At 51.0% G+C, this 22561-nt stretch overlaps 9 protein-coding genes across 9 annotated transcripts; 4 read left to right on the top strand and 5 right to left on the bottom strand.

Annotated features, from left to right (window-relative positions):
• Positions 1-229: 229 nt before the first annotated feature.
• SNOG_08423 (hypothetical protein) lies at positions 230-1254 on the top strand (the record flags this gene model as incomplete). Its single annotated transcript, XM_001798683.1, has 3 exons — positions 230-491; positions 550-1166; positions 1219-1254. The coding sequence occupies 3 exons, from the start codon at positions 230-232 to the stop codon at positions 1252-1254; spliced, it is 915 nt and encodes a 304-aa protein (XP_001798735.1).
• A 7-nt stretch (positions 1255-1261) lies between these two features.
• On the bottom strand, positions 1262-2443 carry SNOG_08422 (hypothetical protein; the record flags this gene model as incomplete). Its single annotated transcript, XM_001798682.1, has 2 exons — positions 1262-2127; positions 2233-2443. 2 exons carry the CDS (start codon positions 2441-2443, stop codon positions 1262-1264), a joined length of 1077 nt encoding a protein of 358 aa, XP_001798734.1.
• Positions 2444-4143: 1700 nt separating this feature from the next.
• SNOG_08421 (hypothetical protein) lies at positions 4144-5200 on the bottom strand. Its single transcript, XM_001798681.1, has 4 exons — positions 5125-5200; positions 5000-5077; positions 4723-4946; positions 4144-4655 (listed from the first exon to the last, which is right to left on the bottom strand). The coding sequence occupies exons 1-3, from the start codon at positions 5158-5160 to the stop codon at positions 4857-4859; spliced, it is 204 nt and encodes a 67-aa protein (XP_001798733.1). The 5' UTR covers positions 5161-5200; the 3' UTR covers positions 4144-4655; positions 4723-4856.
• Positions 5201-5385: 185 nt separating this feature from the next.
• On the bottom strand, positions 5386-6132 carry SNOG_08419 (hypothetical protein; the record flags this gene model as incomplete). Its single annotated transcript, XM_001798680.1, has 3 exons — positions 5386-5727; positions 5775-6034; positions 6084-6132. The coding sequence occupies 3 exons, from the start codon at positions 6130-6132 to the stop codon at positions 5608-5610; spliced, it is 429 nt and encodes a 142-aa protein (XP_001798732.1). The 3' UTR covers positions 5386-5607.
• Positions 6133-8137: 2005 nt separating this feature from the next.
• On the top strand, positions 8138-10445 carry SNOG_08418 (hypothetical protein; the record flags this gene model as incomplete). Its single annotated transcript, XM_001798679.1, has 3 exons — positions 8138-8728; positions 8754-8971; positions 9020-10445. 3 exons carry the CDS (start codon positions 8138-8140, stop codon positions 10443-10445), a joined length of 2235 nt encoding a protein of 744 aa, XP_001798731.1.
• A 934-nt stretch (positions 10446-11379) lies between these two features.
• SNOG_08417 (hypothetical protein) lies at positions 11380-12396 on the top strand (the record flags this gene model as incomplete). Its single annotated transcript, XM_001798678.1, has 4 exons — positions 11380-11430; positions 11476-11905; positions 11963-12053; positions 12120-12396. The coding sequence occupies 4 exons, from the start codon at positions 11380-11382 to the stop codon at positions 12394-12396; spliced, it is 849 nt and encodes a 282-aa protein (XP_001798730.1).
• A 3793-nt stretch (positions 12397-16189) lies between these two features.
• On the top strand, positions 16190-17129 carry SNOG_08416 (hypothetical protein; the record flags this gene model as incomplete). Its single annotated transcript, XM_001798677.1, has 2 exons — positions 16190-16944; positions 16982-17129. The coding sequence occupies 2 exons, from the start codon at positions 16190-16192 to the stop codon at positions 17127-17129; spliced, it is 903 nt and encodes a 300-aa protein (XP_001798729.1).
• Positions 17130-17832: 703 nt separating this feature from the next.
• SNOG_08415 (hypothetical protein) lies at positions 17833-18243 on the bottom strand (the record flags this gene model as incomplete). The annotated part of the gene is made up of 1 exon (XM_001798676.1): positions 17833-18243. The coding sequence occupies one exon, from the start codon at positions 18241-18243 to the stop codon at positions 17833-17835; it is 411 nt and encodes a 136-aa protein (XP_001798728.1).
• Positions 18244-19953: 1710 nt separating this feature from the next.
• SNOG_08414 (hypothetical protein) lies at positions 19954-20990 on the bottom strand (the record flags this gene model as incomplete). Its single annotated transcript, XM_001798675.1, has 2 exons — positions 19954-20634; positions 20790-20990. 2 exons carry the CDS (start codon positions 20988-20990, stop codon positions 19954-19956), a joined length of 882 nt encoding a protein of 293 aa, XP_001798727.1.
• Between the last annotated feature and the right edge of the window lie 1571 nt (positions 20991-22561).

Here is a 22561-nt window from a genome sequence, read left to right as displayed (position 1 = left end):
GGACACTCCACAAGCCTAGTGGTCGGGATTAAATTCAGGGTGCGACATGCGGTAATGCAGTCGGGCCCTCAGCACAAGCGCTATGCATCGGTCACATGCCGACATGCTCAGTTTATATCTGCAAGAGAACCCGCTGACGTTCGAACATACAGCTGTGTCGCGCTCATCTTTAGTCTTCACATATTCGGTTTACTCTCATACTGATCCTACATTGTTGTATTGATAAACTATGGCGCCAGGCCGTATCGATTCATCTGTCGAGTCGGCACCTTTGGGAAAGACAACCAAGCCTACTGTATACCTCTTGGACAGATTCCATCCTGATGCAGAGAAGCATGCACAGTCACTATTCGATGCGGTCCTTCCCGGTGACAGCCGTCACGCTCAATGGCGGGAGAAGGCTGAATACCTACTGATTCGAGGCTCATACCTGACAGCGGATGATGTGCAGTCAAGTCCAAGGCTCAAGGCGCTTGGGAAACAAGGCGTTGGTATGTAATCCACGGCTATAATCTCCTTATAAGACCTATGTCTCTAACAATGATGTAGGCATTGACAAGATCGACGCCACAGCATGCAGTGAACGGGATATCAAGATCTTCACCACTCCGGGCGTCAATGCGCAAGCCGTCGCCGAAACCGTCTTAACACTCACAATGTCCGTAGCACGGCAAGTAGGGCACATCACGGCGCAGCAGAGCCACGGCAAGCTGGTACCGAAAGAGAAGTGCTCAGGTCTGATCATAAGCGGCAAGACTGTTGGCATTGTCGGTATGGGAAACATTGGCCAAAGGGTCGCCAGGATATTCCAAGGAGGACTGGGATGTGACATTGTTGCATACGACCCTCTACTGCCCGCAGATGCATGGGCAGACATACCACACACCCGCGCTAAGACGCTGGATCAGGTCCTGGAAGTATCTGACGTGTTCACGCTCCACATCCCACTACTTCCTCAGACACGTAACCTCATTGGGTACCAACAGTTGTCACAAATGAAGAGTAATGCAATCATAATCAACGCTGCGCGGGGTGGTATCGTCAACGAAGCTGACTTGGAACGCGCCTTGAATGAAGGGTTGATATTTGGCGCTGGACTGGACTGCCACGAACAAGAGCCGCCTACACAAGAGCGATACGGTGGACTCTGGGACACAGGACGCGTAGTGAGCACACCGCATATTGGCGCTGCTACTGCACAGACGCAGATGGAGACAGCAACGGCTGCGGTCGACAGATTGGCCGAGTATATAAGAGCAACTCAATAATTGAATGGCATTTGATCCCAAAAGTTACCGTCCGTCGGTATTGATCCCCATGCATACTCGCCAAGCCCTGCCTCTAGTTGCATCATGAGGTCATCAGTGAGGTCGAGGCTGAGCTCTTGGGAATCCAATGCATAGTTCATATTGAAATGATCCATGTTGAGATTCAGTTCATTGTTGTCATGCGACAATGCCTCAAATGCCGCGTTGTAAGCTTGGTGAACTTCATGAGAGCTGGCGTCGGAGGGAAGCTGGTTCGTATGTGCCGTACTAGCATTCATGGGGACTGCAGCAGCAGTCGTAGGGTTCATTGGGTGTGACTTGTCTTTGAGGCATTCGTCCTTCAGAACATCGAACACTACAGCCGCAGACCCCGCATCGGGCATTTTATCCTTGAAGAACGATAATATGCCACTGCATACGTCAAGCGTCTTGACAGGATCGCGTTGGTGGATCTCTGTGTCCGCGAGACGTACACAAAAAGTCACAGTTAAACCCGCTGTGAAGATGACTTGGAAATAGCTGCGTGTCCATGTTATGGCTCGCTTGTCCATCAGGTCTGCGTAGAGTTCAATGATGCGACTGGCCGATACGTAGCAAGCAATGAGTATCTCTTTGACAGCAGCGCCAGCATACGGTCTGGAAGGTATATTGTGCATCGCGCCTCTTGCTAGCAGGAGCAAGTCCTTCTCAAGCAGAAAGTCGTGCCATTCGGCTCGCTCGTATAGGGAACGTGGTGATGGGAAGATCGGTGCTGTTGACCGCCAGTCTCTCAGCTCTTTCCGATATTGCGCAAAAGCGGAATAGACGTGACCAACAGATTTAAACTCCGGCAAGATCGTACCACTCGCGGCACCAGGTGCTGCTGAGCTTCTACCAGTATAGAATGTGGAATGAACGCGAGAGCTGATGTGCCTCAGGTGGATACAGAAGATAAACACAGACACTTCAGTAGGTTTCGCCATACTCGGTGGTATCGAGTCGAGACTGCACATGCCAGCGCTGATGATGTATTCGTCGTTTGCGTCGAACGGAAGTGGCACATCGATGTCAGACTCCGCGATAGCGAAAGGTCTGCCCAGAATACCAGAGCTGTAGCGATCAAGCACGTAGCACTCCCAAAAAATGCGCCGACGATGCTGTTCAGTGAGAGGATCCAGGGCCTGGCTCGGCCTCATTTGTAGCTGCCACTCTATACATTGTCGCATACAAAGTTGGGAAATTTCCCACAAAGAAGTGCCTATGTGGTGATACATGCCGAATCTGGCTACCAGTAGGAGGTTTTGTATCGCATCGATATCTTTTATGAGAGGTATTTTACCAAGATAGTTCTCAGCAGCCATGAAATATCCATATGGATGCTCATTACTGATGCCTGCGCGATATCGTGTAGTTGCACTGATGGCAAACACCATCAGAAGCCTAAAGTGATCTTGGTCTGAACATGCGGTTGACGACTCGTACACACGACTGAAGATACTGAGAACCTCTTGGCGCAGCAGAAACGTGTGGTGAATATGGAAGCGTGTGAAGTAGTTCTCCAGTAACTGCTCTCCTTCCTGCAACGCCGGTAGTGTATTTGGGGTCAGGTGAAGTTTTTGTATGCTCGGACGGGTTGCGAGCTGGTGCAATATACGCGTTCGATGTCGTTGCCATTTCGCCTCGGACAGAATGCTGTGAAGGAAGCCGAGGCCACTGCCATCACCAACAAAGCCGCTGCGAGAAGCAGTGGTACCTCCAGTCGGTGGTCCTGTGGGTGGTCCAGAATGTGGTGCTGCTGGCGATGTTTCGGCTGCTTCCGACGTGGTTGTGGACCCCTGGCTTGCTTCTCCACGTTCGCTCGCGTGTTCACCGGCTCTTTCGCCCAACTTTGCCTTCAATTCGGCTTCCTGCTCTTCCAAGCGCTTGATATAGTCGCGCGCATATTGTTCCCCGGTCACTGGATCAACAATGATACACGCGACTTTCCCTTTAGTGCAGCTTGTACACTTGGGTGCCTGCCGATCGCATTTAACTTTGCGTAGTTTGCATTTCTGACAAGCTGGTAGCACCTGTATGTCGCTCGACATCGTCCTCCTTCATACCGGCCGTGTACGTGGCTCTTCATTGGCGATGCAACATTGGTGCAGAAGATTGTAAAAGAGATCAGATGGCGAAGAGAGCAGATCGGAGGCAGCCCGAGCGGCGTCTTGCGGGTTAGCACGCCGAGGTCAGGTGAGGAGCGTCATGTACGCCTGGGCGACGACCACGCTACTTATGCATCATAGGAACAGCAAACAGCGCAAGATGGAGAGACTCTGTATTCGAGGAATCAACAGGCTAACTAGACGAAGGACACAACATCAACCGTTTTCTCCCGACACTGTGAATATTGTCGCTCGTTTCATCTCTTTAGCTGACCTTACCACAACATTCAGCTAACCTCGGTCTGCCCAAATAGGGTCTCGTCGCTCAGAATCATGAAGTCATTTTCACTTTTCCGCCTCGGTAAGCTATCGACCATATCCTTTGCCATGCGTTGAAGAGCACACGAGTGCCCAGGCTCTTCATAATCGCTGTGCCAAAGGTCCAGCCAGTGGAGCAGATACGAAGGAATGAGGCTTCGGGAACACCATGTCTCTCGTAGGGAGAATCTGTCGCGTGGTAGCGCTGTAAATGTGTACGATAGATTTTGCCTTCAGCAGTCTGAAGTACAAGCCTCTCAGAAATTTCTGAAAGCCTCGGAGTGTAAATGATAAGCTCGAAGCCGTATCATCAAAAGTGCAGTCTACTTCGTGTTTGACTGTTGAATCCGGGGTAAAGATATTCGGGCATAGCCACGGGTAAATAGCTTTATACTGGGTCAATCGCGTTTCAATACAGCACCCGGCAGCAGTAGTTGGCTTTGACCCTGTCAAAAGATGAATTTGATAAAGTTTCGGTCCTGAGTATTGATGTTAATAGTCATTCTCAGCCAACTTTGAGCTGTCCATCTCTGTTAAGAGCGCAGCAAGATAAACCGGAGGAAGTGTGGACAATATACCACTCGGATGATCACCTAGGAAACACCACCGCCCCCTTAAGTGAGCGCCAAAACTCCATAAAATGCCTACGTGGCTCAGATAGATGCAATCGTCGCTACAGCCTAGTTTCTGAGCGCACGCAGCCTCTCGGTGAAAGCCTCCTCTTCCTGCTCGGTCGGACCGACTTTTGTCTTTGCAGGGGTCGCCTCTTGAAGGTCTTGCTGTAGATCGACACCGGGCCTTGTCTGCAGCCTGTGCCATCAAGCGATCCACATCTTCGTTGCGGGGTGCCGACAGCGGTTGCTGAGGATGTGATGTCTTGGTAGAGCTCGGTTGCAGAGTCGACGTTCTCGAACTGTTTCTCAAAGTCAACCATGACGGATGCAATCTGTATAAGAGTCAGAAATGTATGTATAAGGGTCCAAAGCTTCTGCCAAGCTCGACGGGATGCGTACCCGTTCAGGACTCATCGACCTTCATAGCCACGTCCAGACTTCGGGTTGACCTTCATCATGTTTGCCAGTAATCTGTCGCATGGTGACAGCAGTCTGCACGCGGCCAGCGACGGCATCAACGCGGGGAGGATAGTTTAAGGAGGTTTGAGCTTCTCGTTCTTGCTTTGCGGACAGCGTTCTGGGCGTATATGCCGGGCGATGTCTCCATGGCCTTGCTTCATAGCCTGTATCCATGTTAGCCCAAATGGCTGCTTTTAATGGCCGCAGGCATGTGCACCTTTTCGAGCTTCGTCTTCTCCGCCTGCTCCTCCTTGCCAGCTTTGAGCGCCTGCCTGTTCAGCGACTTTGCCGTGAACTACTAGGAGTTAGTGATGCTTGGGCACCGTTAGGCGGGAGACGCACCTTTAAGTTGAAGAGGGCGTTCTCGAGGCCCGACATATTGAGGGTGAGATTAGAAAGTTATTGCGCGTAGTGGAGCTGTGAGGTGTGGTCGACAGCAGTAGTGGTAGTGGTAGTGGGTGCAATGCGGCTGATTTCCGGGGTTCGCGGGGCCATCTTCTGGGCGCAAGACGTCACTGGCTGCCAAACGCCGCTAAAGATAACTTGGTCCTAGGCGGCAACTTCATGGTAAACTTCACGCAACACGAGCGAAAACAAATAGATGCAGAGAAGTGCTCACTGCTAGCATAATGACGTATCTTTCGTATGGTCACACCGTTTCATGCTCCTGTCATATCCTATGACGCTCGGATTTCCGCCGTGCATGTCCAGTGCATTGCAACCATGGCTCTGTCTATCCCAAACTCCGTCCCGAGACCACTATGGCCAACACCACAACGCCGTGTGAATCATCTGTGTCAAGGATTGATGTGAATATGACACTCATTATTGCGGTCCCGCATTGAATTTGTTTGTCGCCGACTTGAATAGCTCCTCTTGAGCCTTGATGAGCTCCTCTTCAGTCATACCACTCTGCTCGATCTTGGTTTGCTTCTTCTCGCGGTTCTGCGGCGCGTTAGTGGGGGCTTGCTGCCTTGCGCGAAAGGACGCACCTGTTGCTGCTTCTTGTAATCTTGCGCGACATCAAGGACCGCTGGCACGTAATCGCCAAAGTCGAGTTCCTCCAGCGCTGCCTTGACATGCTCGCATGCAATGGTCTTCTTCGCGTCCTTTTCGGCGATTTCGTTGGCTTCGGAGGAGATGAGGGTAATGAACTCGACACAGCACTCGATGAGGAGGTCGCGCGAGTCTTTCGCAAAGGTCATGCCCGGCTCGGTGGCCAGTATGTCCTGAACAATCTTCTGTACGGTTGCTGCGACGCGATTAGCTGCGTGCGAGCTTCGTAACGAGTCGCTGCATACCCTTTGGCAGCGACAAGTCGTCGTTGCCGCCAAACTCGCGGTCAGACATGGCGAGCGATTGCGCGGTTTAGGAGTTCGGGCTGTGTATTGGTTTGTCCAGCACCGTGGTTCCTGGCTTGGAGCATCATCAAAGAACCAGAGAACGCGCCTGGCGGGCCGACGTTTTGCCGACGCCCCGCTGGCCCTACTACCATGGTCCATCGTTCATCGTAGCACGCTTCGTTCATTCACCAGCCGCGGTCGGTACCCGACAAATGGGCGTGAATGAAGACTGACACCTGACCATGGGAATGCGCTACACTCTTGGTCGGTACGGTGTATGCTCTAGTCACGCCTGGCCTCATCAGCTGCTCCAAAGTAGACCGGTGTAGATTCACGTGTCTATCGGAGTCCCAACCATCAGGTTGCGGCAGGGTTGCGGGCGCTATCTATGTCGCCATATCGGGCAGCGGCGGCAGCACATGCAACAGTCCCTGAAGATGGTTGACGAGCTGGTGGGCCTGCGGCGTTTCCTCAAACAACAGTCTCAGGGCTTGCAGTAGCAAATTGGCTTCATTCCACTTCGGCTGATGAGAGGACATGACTGCCCACTTGATACGGGCGAGTGCCACGGCTGATTGGCGGTCGTTGTTTGCAAGCCAGGGACCTCTGTGCTGCCGGCCGAATAGATGATGTGCCGATCCTTTACACTGCGCTGCACGACCAGCAGCGGTGGGGACAGACGCCGAAAGACGTCAGCGTGCGTGACAAGTCTTGGCCCAGGGAATGGGATTCAAGTCTGGTTGAGCTGCTCGCCGAGCACAGACGTGATAGCAGACGACAGTGGCGGTGAAAGCCGGGCAACAGCGTGCAATCGCCTCATCGGCTGGCGACACGGGCTCCACTAGGACAAGCCGGCAGTCGAGCAGTCGAGGATTCGGCTCGTCGTGACAAGCATGTCTGCATGTCTGCATGTCTGCATCTGCGTCTCTGGAGGAAAGCAATTGCAAGTGCCTGCTTGGGGTCGCGTGAAGCTCGCTGCGATTGCCTATCCGGTCGCACAGCACGGCCAGGCTGCTATCACGCAGGGCGTCTGATATCTGTGCCTCGACGTTCTAAGTTATCTAGTGATCATCTTGACACACGCTGCCCACGTTCCGCCCGCCCTGGGGTACCTCTTCGAAGGTTCACCGCCGCGCGCATAATAAACCTGGGAGAACTCGGGCTGCTGCCTCTCGCACGACGCACGCACAGGCAGGGCCCGATAGAAGAGTTTTCGCATTTCGATACAGACTGCGCCGAGTCAAGGCTAGAGCCGCCGGGTCGTTCGAGCGCGAGCCAGGTTCGCGCATCCAAGTTTGATTATTATGACTTCACGCCCGCGAGAAGCGCTCCCGACCTTCGACTTTCCCCAGCGGCCTCAGACTGCTTCCAGCGCTTTGGACCCTCACGCCGACCTCCAGGACACCACCAACATTTCGTCGACACCCGCCGTCCATGGGCGTTCAAAACGGCCCGGACTCAATCGCGCGCCATCGGAGAGCAGCAGCACCAAGACGATTCGACCCCGCCATTTATCTACCAAATCTCAGTCGGCCGTTCCCACCCTCTCCAACCTCAACGTCGGCCACAGCGGTCTGCCCACCTACCTGAAATCCCCCAAAATGCCCAATTCCAACGGCGGCACCTCCTCCGGCGCGGCCGACTTGCTGCGTCAGGCTATGATGCAGAGGTAAGCTCCAATTTAATTCTTTGTGCCAGACGTCGATGTTCCCCGGGCGGTGCGAGGGCGCGTCAATGCCCGGCCCAGTCATGGTGAGGAGGATGATGATGATGATGATATGAGCAACGCACTCTGGCAGAGCGCGGCCGGCATCGCTTAGCTTTCCGCGCATGTGGTAACGCACCTGCTGGCCGAGAGTCGACGGCTGCCAACGTTACACACTACTGAGGCAATTCCTGATGACCCCACGCATCAGCCTCAGCCTGCTGTCCTTTTCTCTGTCTCACTCCCGCCCTCACCGTCGACCCCGCCCGCAACCTCGCCTGCATCGCCGCCCGCCCGCACCGCGACGATGCCTGCCAGCACGCTGCTAACTCCGCACAGAGGCGCCAACGAAGACGAAAGCCACGATCAGATCGGCTCCACCAGCTCAACACCGCCCGGTGCCACCACGCCCCGCCCCGACCCGACTGACAAGCGACTGCCGGGTATTCTGCACAGTTACTTTGGCCAGGTTCGTGATTCTCTCATGCCCCAAAGGAAATCTTCGCTGGCCGACCCCTCCCCCGCACCCGCTACTTCTGCCACCTCTTCCCAGGACCGCCCAGAGTCGGTCCAGGAAGAAAAAGAGTCACCCTCGCATCCCACCAACATGCTTCCCAGCCCCACCCCCAGTGCCTCTTCCCGCACCCCCTCAACCTCGCAGTTGACTGGAGAATCGGAGAAGCTAACAGAGGGCGCCTTTGCGCCACCGCAAAATCAGGCCACTCCCCCACAGACCCCCCGCACACGCTCACACGAGAGCAAGCCCAAGCCGTCGAGCCTCTCGCGGACCTCCAATGCCTCAGATAAGTCGAAAGAGACCAAGGGAACGCCCGTCGTAGGCCCGCCGAAGGGCAAGCTCGAGGTCACAATATCAGAGGGACGCGGTCTGCGGCCAAGCGTGGATCCCTATGTCGTGGTGCCAGTTCCAGTGGGCCGAGTACATTTCAGATGGGCCGCGGCACGATGACAAGAAGGGCCGCCCCGCCCCCATGCAGATGAAGCGGACGGAGAGCGAGATGGGCAGGCCAATGGCCATACCAATGAAGAGCCGCCAGAGCAGCAACAGCGGTCACAGTTCCGACGCACGTGAGAGCTCCCTTGAGGAGATTTCGGACCCGAAGTGGGAGCATGAAGCTATTTTGTACGTGTGGCAACCCGCCCTTTCACGACGACAACTAATTTCATGCAGTGACGTTGTTGGCGACCACGCCGAGATTGACATCTCCGTCTACGATCGATCCAACGGCGAAGCCTTCCTCGGTCATGTCCGTTTTTGCCCGAATCTTGTCGAGTATGAGCACCCCTACGATGGTTGGTTCCATCTGGAGCCACGGGAAAGAGACGGCGCCCATGTCACTGGCGAGATCCACCTGAAGCTCAACTTCCACAAGATTGACAAGAAGCACTACGGACCTGAGGATTTCGAGATTCTCAAGCTGATCGGCAAAGGTACCTTTGGCCAGGTCTTTCAGGTGCGGAAGCGGGACACTCGCCGCATATACGCCATGAAGGTGCTTTCAAAGAAGGTTATCGTGCAGAAGAAAGAGGTGGCACACACCCTTGGAGAACGCAACATCCTCGTGCGGACAGCTATGGCTGAGTCGCCATTTATAGTAGGGCTGAAATTCTCGTTCCAGACACCATCAGACCTCTACCTCGTGACAGACTACATGTCAGGCGGCGAGCTCTTCTGGCATCTACAAAGGGAAGGTCGTTTCCAGGAAGCTCGAGCCAAGTTCTACATCGCCGAACTCATCCTCGCACTGCAACACCTCCATGAGCACAACATCGTGTACCGAGACTTGAAGCCTGAGAACATTCTTCTCGATGCGAACGGCCACATCGCACTATGCGACTTTGGTCTTTCCAAGGCTAACCTTACTGAGAATGCTACCACAAACACCTTCTGCGGTACTACCGAGTACTTGGCACCCGAGGTCCTTCTTGATGAGCATGGTTACACCAAAATGGTCGATTTCTGGTCCCTTGGTGTGCTTGTCTTCGAGATGTGCTGCGGATGGAGTCCCTTCTACGCGGAGGACACGCAGCAAATGTACAAGAATATTGCCTTTGGAAAGGTCAGGTTTCCTCGGGATGCTCTGAGCACTGAAGGCCGAAACTTTGTCAAGGGTCTTCTGAACAGGAACCCGAAGCACAGGCTGGGTGCCACGAGAGATGCTGAAGAGCTCAAGGCCCATCCCTTCTTTGCCGACGTTGACTGGGAGGCGCTGCACAAGAAGAACGTCGTACCACCCTTCAAGCCAAAGCTCAAGGGCGAACTGGATGTTTCAAACTTTGACCCAGAGTTCACCAATGCCCTGAATGGCAATGGTTCTCTGAACGCTCGGGCTGCGGCGCTCGCATCTGGTGTCAATCCTGCGTCGACACCTTTGTCGCCGACCATGCAAGCCAACTTCGCCGGTTTCACTTTCACTGATCAAAGTACGATGGACCAGCAGTTTGCTCACAAACAACGAGACGATGCGGAACGAATGGAAGAAGACGAGAAGGACGAAGTCGACTGGGACAGGCCAGCGGGACGCGGAGATAGAATGTCTGGGGTCATCCCGAGCAACGACCACGACATTTTCAACCAAGGGAACTTCGACGTCTAATGAAGCATTCGTCCGATTGCTTATCTCCTTCGTTCTCAGCGAAATTTCCTTCGTGTCCTTACTTTGGCGAGCTCGTTGAAAAGTGATTCAGATTTACTGCGATATGGCTTCAGCGATTATGGCGAAAGGGAAACGACGGCATCATTCCCATGGCCCTTTCTCGAGATACCCGGCACCACCCCCATTTCCAAAGGCCCCCATTTGTATTCAGGCCTGGCCTCCATGCTCATTTTAGCATTACGACCTTACCATCCAAACTGCTCGAGACACACCGGATTGGCCCCCTTGCGAGAGGCGATGTGGCCATGTCAGCTGCGTCTCCCACGGCGATCTAGCATCACACGTTGGAAATAGAAGACTGGTATAAGTGTAGCAGCTTTTAGTCTTGCTTGAGAGACGACCAACGAATTGGTTTCACAGTGCGAAGGAATCTTTACCCCAGAATTTTGTTAGGTTATTGTGTTTGTGCATTGCGTGGGGCGCTGGAGCATTGCGTTCGCTTAACATACTCGATTTGCTTTCCATTACCTGGGCGACCTTTTTTCTTTCTACTTCTTTGTCTGCTGCGTGCGATCACAAATGCATGTGTAGTGATCAAATCATTTTCGCATCGTCTCTGGGGTGGTGGGGGCAATTGGACCGGGCACTTTGTACATATGAGAAATAGAATGCGAGAACATGATTTCTTCGAATTGGATCGGAGCATTGCAATTCACAAGACGCTGCTGGACAATTGCCCACACAGCTTGATTAGGCTGAGGAGTCTGCGACGGATGAATCTAGATGTATTTCCAACCAGTTAGAAGACGGTGGCTTGCAGCAGCCCGCTTACATTTCCTCAGCCGCGTGTAACAGCCCATCTTAAACCCAGCCTTCTCCATCCTGACACCTGTCTCTCGCATTCTGACATATCTCTGAATTGGTGTCAAACAACATGGCGTGCGTATCGATCGGAGAAGCGAATCCTGATATAGCTGGTCTAGGAGTAAGTCCACGTTGTAGGGCCGAGCTGCGCTAATATCGAATGTAGATACTAGTTGCTTTCGTTATTCAGTCAGTCATCGCTGTCAACGTTTCAATCTACACATTTGTCCTTTCAAGCATTATCCAACAGAGATGGAAAGACGCAGACCCGGACCCAAGTCCTCCTAGCCACTTCGACTCGCTCCCAGCATGGATGCGGCCCCGGCTCGAGTTATACAGTAGCATTTCATTTAGCGTATTCAACAGCTTGCTTACAGCATACGCATCCAAACCATCTACAGATGATCAGAAAAAACACGCTTCCCACCGGCGCATGGCAGGAAGGATATGGGAGTGGGTCGTTGGGAAGCAACCCGATCACAAGCGAGTACGAACCGAAAAGTCCAAGATTGAAGATGAACGCACGCCCACAGCTATGAGATTGGGATTTGCAAACCGGATTCTGTTAGCAGGTAATGATGCACAGACTTTTACCGGTGAGTTTGCCAACACTGAGAGACATGTTTTATACTCGACTAATACTATAGCTGTAGGGATAGCCTTGCTGATCAGCGCCCTGGTCCAAGCTAAGACAATGAGCTTTTACCATATGCATATCCTTTACGACGCCATAAGTCTCGTAGTGTAAGTGGAGTTCATCCAGCAGGTACATGGAATGTAACGGCTTGTACTTACACTCATCGCATATAGGATCTCCAACTGCGCAGCAAGTAGATGTATTTCCAGCGACGGCCGTCTCAAAAGATATACCAGACAGTTGCTCATCGTCATCTGGGCCATATTGTTTATAACCTACTTCAGCGTCTTTGCCGCCCGTCTGCAATCCTGGGATAACAACATGCCCCTCCACTGCTACCGCACCAAGAACATTTCGTACCCTAGCAACAAGCATCCACGCGCAGACCACGCATACATCGGCGCCACATTCGCATATACTGTGCTTTCCATCGCAACCGCACTTTGGTAATCTACCGGGCGCCAGGAAAAGGCTCAAGCTACACAACTCAGACTGCTGGAGTGGGTGGTAGCCGAAATGCCCAAAGTTGCTACATCGCGTCCTGGTGAGATGATCATCGCTTCACTGCGCGGTGAAATCCTCAGACTCCAGACAGTCTATAGAATAGGAGCAGATCTTGTGGCGTCTGATACAGATATCGGAATTCTGTCGCTTGCGCTCTTACAATGCCCGCTGCACATCTATTCCATCTTCGCACTGCGTGCGTCCAACGAGCGATATCTGGATGGAGGGGTGTCGGGCTCGGATTGGGGTTTTGGACAGACTGTAGCTATGGTGCTGCTAGGAGCTAATTTTCTTTCCATCGCAGATGGGATTACTGGTAAGGTGACCTGCGTGCTCTGGGCAGATGGATTTGCTGACGCGCGTTAAGGGTACATTGAAGAAATTGAGGCGCAGAAGTTGGTGAAGAAGGTGCAGAGTAGTTTAGAAGAGGTTAGTGTAGTAGGAAGTCTAGTGCCTAGTTAATATTATAATAATAGAATTAGACCTAGAATAGATAGTGCTTTAGAAGAGAGAGTAGTAGATATATTATAAAATAGATATATAACAATCCCTTATAACGTATTAGTTTAGCTTATGCCTAGTTCTAGCTTATGCTTCGTCCAACACTAAACGCGTATCTTAATACTAGAACTTTAATGCATAATGACTCTATAACTATAGGCTATAGCTCTAATTGATAAAGTAATTACAGAAATAAAATTGTACAAACTAGTCAAATAATCTAGTCTAAAGAAAGTTTCGAAGAAGTATGATATTAACTGGTTAATGCTAAGTTAACGTATTTACGACGTAGTCTGTCAGCAGAGTAAACTCACGCGTAATAGAAGGTGCATCAAAGATCTCTAAGTCCGTCTCGCAGTCGATCGCCGAACTGTCGTCGTCCGCTTCCGGCTCGATTTCGGTACCGCGGCGGAGATTTGCCTTGCACCCATGCATCGCTGCCCCTAACTAACGGTGGACTTTGTCTCCTGCATCGCTCTAATACTATTTTTTCTCAAAGGTCAAGTTCTGCGTCTACAAGAACGATCCCTGCAAGCCAGATAGAAACGGTCGCGCGCTCTGCAGCATTAATAATTCCATTCAATAGGAATTTGAGGTAACGACTGTAATCAGGAGGAAGGGACTCTGATACGAGAGCAGCCGATATCTAAGAGGAAGGAAGACTTGCTCTCGAATCTCCCATTTATTAGATGTTCAATCCTTATCACTGTTTGCACACACGCCCGCTCTAGGAAGAAAATGGAATATGACTTTCTCTTATCAAACTTCTAGCGGTTGCAATTCGAATCTTGCCTGTAAGATTAATAGCCGGATATTGAAGAAAGACAGCTCCCACCCTCGAAACAAGGCACGCATAGTTAAAAGTGATAGCCAATGCCCGGGCAGGCTCCTACGCTTCAATGGTGTCAGCACATCCTCGTCAATTCGGACGAGCAATTCGGACGAGGACTCGGATGGCTTCATACGCTAGACACCCCACCTCGCCCAATTATTCAAACGCCCTTACTGTGGTTACAGGCAAAAGTATTGCACGTGGTCTCTGCACGGCAGGGGTCTTAGCTGCGCAGAAAAATCGACTTTTACCTACTACCGCATTGAATTTTAAATTTCTTAGTCGCAAAGTAGAGCCTCAGAAGAAAGCTGATTTTATAGCATATTTTAAAAAACTTGTACGGTGCCGTGCTGGCTCACGGCGACCTGGTAGCAACCCCTGCCGTGCAGGGACCATGTACAATACTTTTGTAACCACAGTATAGTTCCCGCCGACGCGAATGCCGATGTCCATACCACCTCACATGTTCCAACGGCGAAACCCGCGTAGCACAAGCATTAGATGCCCACGTCTCGCAACACTATAACCCGTCGCATTAGCTAGCTTGCTCTTGCTACCCTCTGCCTTGCCTTTCTAGCAATCCTAGGTGATTATCATAGCTAATCGGACGGGGCGCCCGCTCGAAATTCCATGTTACGATGTTGCTTAGATCAAAGGCCACATTTTCCGAGTGAATAATCACGCACATTGTCAGGACTCAGGTCTTATTTCGGCTTCGGTGTCAAACGTTTACGCACAGCACTCTACCACCTCCGGTAAGACACCGAGGGCTTGGCTGGAATTACTTTCAACTACAGCAGCAGCGCAATGCAATGATAATTTTTCTTCAACGCAAGTTAATGCACATTGCGTACTTTTGCTACATTGATATCGGTGCTATTCAGAAGATGCGCACCCCCCCTGATTCAGCTGTTCTAAGAATATCTATGACGAACAATGATGTACCTGATGATATCATAAGCGGGCAGCCTTTTTAGAGGTTAGAATTATATGGTTCAGTCTAAAAGTGACATCTGTTAACGGCTATCTAGGCCCTTATTAGTATCTGTAAGGAAATCCGCCAATAGGAGCATACGGAGGTGTCCTGCTCGTTGTATGGTTAAGCTGAAGAGGGGGTGCACACATTCTGAATACGATAATAATAACTTAAGAATCAATTATCTTGCTTTTGCCGTTGCTGTACAGATCAGATTGTTATGTTTACCAAGCCACCGGTGGGACACCGGTGGTGATTTTATTCGGTACAATGCGAGAGCGTGCGACCAACGCCCCCATGCACGGAGCTTCGTATTCCTGTGCTTGATTCTGGCGGACAAGTCGGCACCAGGCCGTGTCTTGAGTTTCAGTACGGTACATAAGCTCCCTCCCACTCTGTTCTCGACTCACGTTCGTTCAACCACACACTTCCAGCCGCTCCATTAACCCAAGCAACCCACGCAATTTAAGCAATCTCATCGAATATTGAACTAAATCCACCATGAAGCTCCCTACCATGGTCTTCATTGCTGCCTCGAGCATTTTGTTTGCTTCATCAGCCGCTCAGAGCTCAGCTCGTCAAGGAGAACATGAACCCCTTATATACCTAGATCTCAACACCGCTAATCCGTTCTACTAGTATTGTAATGCAGCGAATATCTGCCGAAGTCTGTCCGGAACTACTACACAAGAATGCGTAGGTTGTATCCGGAAAACAAGTGGAGTGGATACTAATGACATGTTGGTAGTCGAGGAAAACCCGTTGTTTTTCACCTAACACTGGGTCTGATCAGCATACATGTACCCTAGGCTACGCCATAGAAAACGACGTCTCAGTTGCTTACTGCACCTAAATGTTGCTGGCCAGCATCATCCCCTGAAAGCACGACAGACGCCTACGGTTTAGCCTTGCAAGGTACTAAAGCATCTACTTGGCTAGGTTTGGCTTCGAAAGAAAGTGCATAGTACTAGATCGCGCAGTTGTTGCTTTAAGCTGTGCTCCTCAAACACAACATCGCCATACAAGTCTTATTCGGATTCCAACTATCTTTAACTTCCAATTCCACAAACGCCGCTTTCTTTCCATCTGATCTGCTTCGTGACTCGGTGAAAAAAACACGCGTCGCCCATACATTCACTCTGTGCACGTGATCTCGTTCGCGTTTGCGCGTTGTCTATACACAACGCCACCATAGCAACCCGACAAACGATGAGATGGTTTCCAGGCGCCCGAGATTCGTTGCTAGCAATCGCGGACGTCCTATCACACCCACGCGCTCAGTCTCAGAGATGTCCACGCCTTCAACAAAGCGGTACAACTTTTTCCAGAGCGCACTTCTCGACCCGCAAACCAAGACGTCATCAAATCAACCAAGAATTTATAAGTCTGCTGCCGCGATGCCTCGACCTCCGCCTTCGACAGGCAATATCATGGTCGTCGTCGGCGCCGACCCAGTCACTCAACGCACCTGGTACCTTTCCAAAGCTCTTCTCATCCGTCACTGCACTCACCTTGCTGAGATCTGCACAAATCCTTTCCTCACGTCGGTCACCCTCGAAGACGTGGACATCCGGGCCTTCACCAACTTCGTGGACTACATGCGCAGTAGTATCTACACGCTCAACGAACAAATTCCCGGATACCGCCGCGTACACGAAGGCATCAAAGCATGTTTGATAGGCCAGAAACTAGGCTGTATGGCTTATAGCAACGCGGCAATCATCAGCTTGCACATGGGCTTCGAGCCGCTGGCGCAATTGAAGACAAGCAACAAGCGCCTGTCTACCATCCGCGCCGAAGATATCGACTTTGTCTGCCGTAACACAAACAAGGACGAAAACAACAACGACCTCTGCAAGGGTCTGAGGCAGCTCTTCCACGACGCGGTCGCAAGCCACTGGTCAAACTGGGAAGTGAACAAGCTGACGGGTCATCACGATGAATACATGGGCGACTGGACGGAGTTGTGTGTCAATTACGATGACTTCAGGGTTACGCTGCTTGCAAGCTGCCGCACCTCGGACGCACAGAGGCACGCTTTGTTCAAGCCTGTGAACCAGTACTTGAGCGTTGAGAAGCGAAAGGTCGACGAAGAAGCAACAGTCAAGGTGGACAGCCCGGGCTGCATCCCTCGGCGTCATCGGCGATCGCAGGCCTGTAGCGACTCCGAAGCGTGTTCTTTCTGGTATGAAGCGGAAAGGATTAGGGGAGCGACGCCGAAGGGAGAGAGCTGAGGCAGGGATCGTGAATACGGGCGCCACGCAGAACGGCGATGAGGACGCTCTTGGGCGGGAAGAGACTGGAGAGGTTCGAGCGCGTGATGGAAATGGTTGGACGATGGTAAATGGTGCGACCAAGAAGAAGGCATAGTTGAGAGAAGGAATTGGTTTGGTCTACACACTTGGCTTTGTATTCTGGTAGCTAAGACTCGAGATTGGTGCTGCGCCGTGCTTTGGACCTTGTCTCTCGTCGATGATGATCTCAGGAAGCACATTCTAGAGTAAGCTACACATACCACTCGCGCTAGAGTAATGTCAATTGCCATGCATCTGCAGTTTCGTTTGTACGCCCATCGCATGTACCGGTAGTGAACAAGACCACAGATGGTGTTCGTGGCCTGTTCGAACACACTCCAGGAAAATGTTTAGAGTGATCGACCAAGCAAGATTCTCTGTTTTCGTGAACTAACGTAAACTTTACTTAGTATACTAACTACAGAAGATTATTCTGGAAATGGTTGAATTATGCTACAAGCAGTAGATGCATGCAATATAGGAGCGCAAGGACAGAGGGAGTTCCGATGGGACTTGGAGAGGACTTTAAAGTGTCTACCCACGTAGAGCGTGGTTTACTATCTGATCGCGAAATTCCTTCTTATCAAATGTCTAAATCCAAGCTGGCATCTATGCTTCCATCAATTTCACACGAAGTCTTATCGTCGAATGCAAAACAGACTGTATACCTAAGACCTGAGCACATAGTAGCACTAGAGCGACTAAGCTATCTATAATAACCAAAAAGGTCCACCTTATCTACACAGTGCCATACAAAAGGACACAATGTGGAGTCATTGTCACTCATCTTCATCAAAGTCGTCGAAAGGCCAATGCCGCTCAGACATCTCCCTCAACCACGGGTCATCATCTGCCGAAGCAAGAGCTTGTTCCTGGATCTCAGATGCTTTCTTTTTTGCGGTCTGAATATGCTCGTTCGATGTCCATCCGTCAGGGCCTATGCCAAGAAGGTCGTTAATTGCCTCCATATCGCCATCTGCATCGCCGTGTAGGTCATCTAGCGCATCTATGCGCTGTGCTTCTTCTGGCGTGAAAGATACAGGACATGTTGTTGCGTGACCATCATGATCTGGATGAGCAATCTTCCCCCAGTTTTCGATGACTTGAACGAGATCATATTGAAGAGGTGTGTTCAAACCTTCCCATGGCTCGCTGGCATGATCGAAGGTTCGGCGCCTGATAATGTCCATCTCGTCTTCCAGAGCAGACCAATGTCGCTTGTTGAATCGTTGAGTGAACCCCAAATAGAAGAAATGCACATGTCTTCTACGATATGCCTCTATAACTTGAGTGCGCTCAACTTCGTCCAGAGAGTCAAGATGCGCTGGAGGCTGTGGAGGCGTGAAAGATCTCGACTCAGGATCCCCATAGTTTTGGAAAGATGTTGGAATACCAGCAGCGAGAAAAGTTGGTAGTACAATGGCGTGCTGCCAGTCTATCATACTGGTAACTCGGAAATCCTCGGACACGAATATATTATTAGGTTGAACGTCAGGATGGCGTAACACAGGAACTTCGAGCTCTCCACCCTCCGGTATAAGGTACGGAGCCACACGCAAATAAGCTTCAAGGGATTGCGCGTGTACCTTGGGATCTTGTTTGACGTATTGAAAAGCTTCTCTGTGTTGTCGATGAAACGGATAACGCGGCTTTCCATGCTTGTCTATCCAAGCCAGTTCCTTCTCGGCAGAGGCGTGAAGAACACGGAGGGTGTTCATATCTATGCAAGTAAGTCAATCATAACCTATAACCACTGATCATACATACGCGGCCCGCGATCAAGCTTAAGTTCACTGCGCTTTCCATACCACCAACGAAGACCAGTATACGGGCCGACACAAAATTGACCGCCCGCTTCGGGTATTCTTACCCTTGCAGTATCTGAATCTAGATCATGAGTGTAGTATATGCTTCCACTCGGAGGGAGACGCATGTTGAATAATTTGGATTCGAGCTGGACAATGTCGTGTAACACTTGATGCCTCTGTTGCTCAGAAAGTTCGAACCAGGAGTCTCCAATCGGCCGCCCAGTAAGCTTTTCCATAAGAATGTATTCGGAGCCGACATGATTCTCATCGACAGCGTATCCGAGAACTCGTGGAGTCGGAATACCGTGTGCACGGACAAAATCCATGGTCGCAACTTCGCTGGCCACAGCCAGACGTCGAGGCAAGGTAGATGGGTAGGGCAATCGGGCTAGAATTGATGTCCCATCCTTCATACTCAACTCGAAGATCCGATTGAAGCCACCCTCTGCTAGTTTTCGGAGGCTTTGTACATTCGACTCAGGCTGGTTGAGCGCTCTTGTGGCGGCTTTCTTAAGTCCTTCTACGCTGAAATATAGTTGCCGTTCTTCCAGACGTAGTTTCTCGTTGTATCTGTCAGGCAACATTAGAGGCTCGCCCAGCAGTAAGCACATCCCTCGATTCTATCTCACATCCATCTGCCTAAAGTATACTCAAACAAATCCTGACGTCCTGTCATGATATTTCGTATACCAAATCGACGTGAAGCTCTTGTTTTGGACAATCCGCAAAATGAACTGAGTGTCGATTTACTACACAAGCGCATTGGTTGCAACTCTCGTCCAGAGGTTGAGTTCCGTTAGACTATGATCTGGACAGCGCGAAACGGAAGCGCTACCAGACGGAATCCTAGACAGAATAGGGACAGAAGCATTAGTTTGAGACTCAGCTGTTGTTTTGAGAATGCGAGTGTCACCTTGGGTTGATGTTAAGATCAAGAAGGGATCGCGTAGAAGTGTGAAGATGACAAGCGGATTATGCTAGCCAGAATCGGTCCTAGCGGCAATAAACATTTGCAAGCATGTAAATTCCACTGATATGCCGAGCTGTCCATAACATATAGCTAGTCATATGTCAATGCCATTCCTACAGCAGTTACTCCCCCCGAGTACGATGGGTTAGCAAGTAGTTGTAATCAGACATCGCATCCTTCACATACTTCGCCAGATTCTCAGCCTCTTCCTCGCCCCACTCAGCTGTCCATTTGGTCTTCTCAGCCTCAATGTCAAGACTGCGAGCATCCATGCCCTTGATAATACCTTTAGAAGCATTTATCGTCGACTTGAACCGCGCCATGAGGGGGTCTTCCTCGTGCACTTCGTCCCATTCATACTGAACTGCATCGGGATCAAGACCGGTTTGAGTACAGAGTTGACGGACAGCTGAAGGATGGCTCATGATGTCGTCTGCATCGATGACCCTTGGCTTCCGCTCACTGCTGGCGTTCTTGAGATACCAGTCGAACAATGCTCGGGAATGGCGGAGGGTCAGTGTACTGTAAACCCTAGGGTGGCGAGTAGACGTATCGCTCATAATGCTGGCCTGAGCTCGAACCATGGAGGGAAACATCAGCGCTGGATGGCGGATCTGGAAGATAGGTTGCATGGAAAGCAGGAAGCGATCTGGCAGACTTGTAGGATTGGTGTGTGCTGATTTGGGTCCATCGCGTTCTTGGAGTACAGGAGCTTTGACATCGTCGTTGGGGAATTCAAATGCGAAGAACTTGTCTGCAGCCAAGAGGAAGAGGGCGTGTTCCTTGATAAACGCTTGTTTACCCTAAAATGAAGTTCCGTCAGCAGACAAGAACTAGGGTAAGCGAGCACGTCAGTCCATGACGGGATTGAGTAATTGCACTTGTAGTGTGCTATAAGCTCTTTGTATGAACCAAAGCTGACTTCCCTTGCATCTTCCACTTCTTGTAGCATACTTACATTCTTTTGCGCATCCGCCACCTCGTTTTGTAAATTCTCCCAGCCTTTCTGGAAGGCGGCAAAAGCAGCTGTACGATCATCTTCCGGCCACTCGCTCAAGCGACCTCTGTGCATTTGGCCAACTGACATGAAACCAGCATCAAAAAGTTTGTAGCCTGAGTTCTGGTAGCCTGGTTGCTTCGCCATCATTATCTGGAACATGTTCGAAGCTGAACGCGGGTGCGTCAGAAGGTAGACTCCCCGACGTTCCGGTACATCGCTCCCTTCCGCCGTCTCGATCTTTCCTGGCATACTGGTATGTTGCGAGAGTATTGGTTTCTTTGAAATCGTTCAAACAATGATGCGGACAAGAGGAGGACAACGCAGATGTTTTTTGCCTCATATGATCTCCACCGGCTACCGAGGGTCCCGGGCTCTGGCATCGAAGTGGAACGTTACATGGTAAACCCATTTATTTTGAGTAGGGAGCTGGGAAGACTGGGTAGTAATTGGCAGGAATGACGAGCCCGGCAACAAGAGATCGGTCAAAGTACACCCCGACAGCCCGAGGCCAAGCGATCGCCCGAATTTGTATCGCTGGCGGCTGTCAAGCGTATGTACGAAATACTGTACAGCTCAAAGATCGGCAACACGCAGACAAGCCAACCAGTAGATTCTCCATTGACGGAACGCCTCATAGCGGAACTCTCATCGTGGGAGACCGACTTGCGCCTGAGGTTGTAACAAAGATGTCTGAATTCTATGCGGTCCCGAGCCGCAGCGATATCCCCTCTAAGATAAGCCTTTGCCTAAAGTCGACTTGGAAGTGTCGTAATATTAAGATGATGTTACGACAGCAACTAAAGGTAAGCTGGTGTATCAAATGCCCCAAACGCTCTCTTTCCGCCAGTTGCGTCTTCAAGTCGCGATTTCCGTTGCCAAACGGCATGAGGGCGATAGTAAAACCACAACAAAGGCGTTAAGACAAGCATAAGCAATGCTAGCGCCATGAACAAGCACTTGACGCCAAAGCTATTAAGTAGAGTACTCAAAAAGGCAGACAGGACTCCGCCAAAGATCGAACGTATTAACAACGCGGCTGCTAAAGCAGTTGTTGCGTGCGCTGGATGAGTAGCCATGATGTACAGGTCTGTGAGGAGCTACATTGTGATCATCAGCACCTGTAACTGATCAGATCTGGGACGAAGACTTACGATAGTACTCGTCACTCCAGCGGTCGAGAAGCCAATACCTACTATGGGCCATATCCAAAAAGGTCTGCTTCTGTGCTGTCCAGGCGTAGATAACCAAACCCACTGTGACGAGCAGCATGAGCAAGATAGCGGGTAAGGGAAGGACTTCCGGTCTTCGACCGCCTTTCTTTACTGTGCGGCTCCAAATCACAGTGCTCAACAGACCAATTGCAACTGCACCCACAAAGAACACCAACAGCACTCCCGAGGTACACGCGTCCCACATTTTCCAAGCCCCAGTCGTATGCAGCCCGGAAAATTGTAGGAAGCGTGATGTACCACTTGAAGTGCGAATGGCGTGCTTACAGGACAAACATGATGCTCTGACTCAATGCTGGATGTCTGTGAGAACACTTGAGTAGTGAAATAAGCTAGCATCAACACAGCGGCCACATCACAACCAGTGCACATATACTTGAATTGACCAAAAAGAATGAATAGATATTGGCTTTCATGTACAATTTTCGTCAACCCCTCCCGTACCACGTCACCACTACCACATAACCAGCATATACAACTCAAGGACAGGTATCACCGCTC

The sequence above is a fragment of the Parastagonospora nodorum genome, assembly GCF_000146915.1.
Source record: "Parastagonospora nodorum SN15 chromosome Unknown scaffold_12, whole genome shotgun sequence".
In the NCBI taxonomy this organism is placed as follows: Eukaryota; Fungi; Ascomycota; class Dothideomycetes; order Pleosporales; family Phaeosphaeriaceae; genus Parastagonospora; species Parastagonospora nodorum.
The sequence above is the reverse complement of the archived record's forward strand: the minus strand, read 5'-3'. Positions and strand labels throughout refer to the sequence as shown.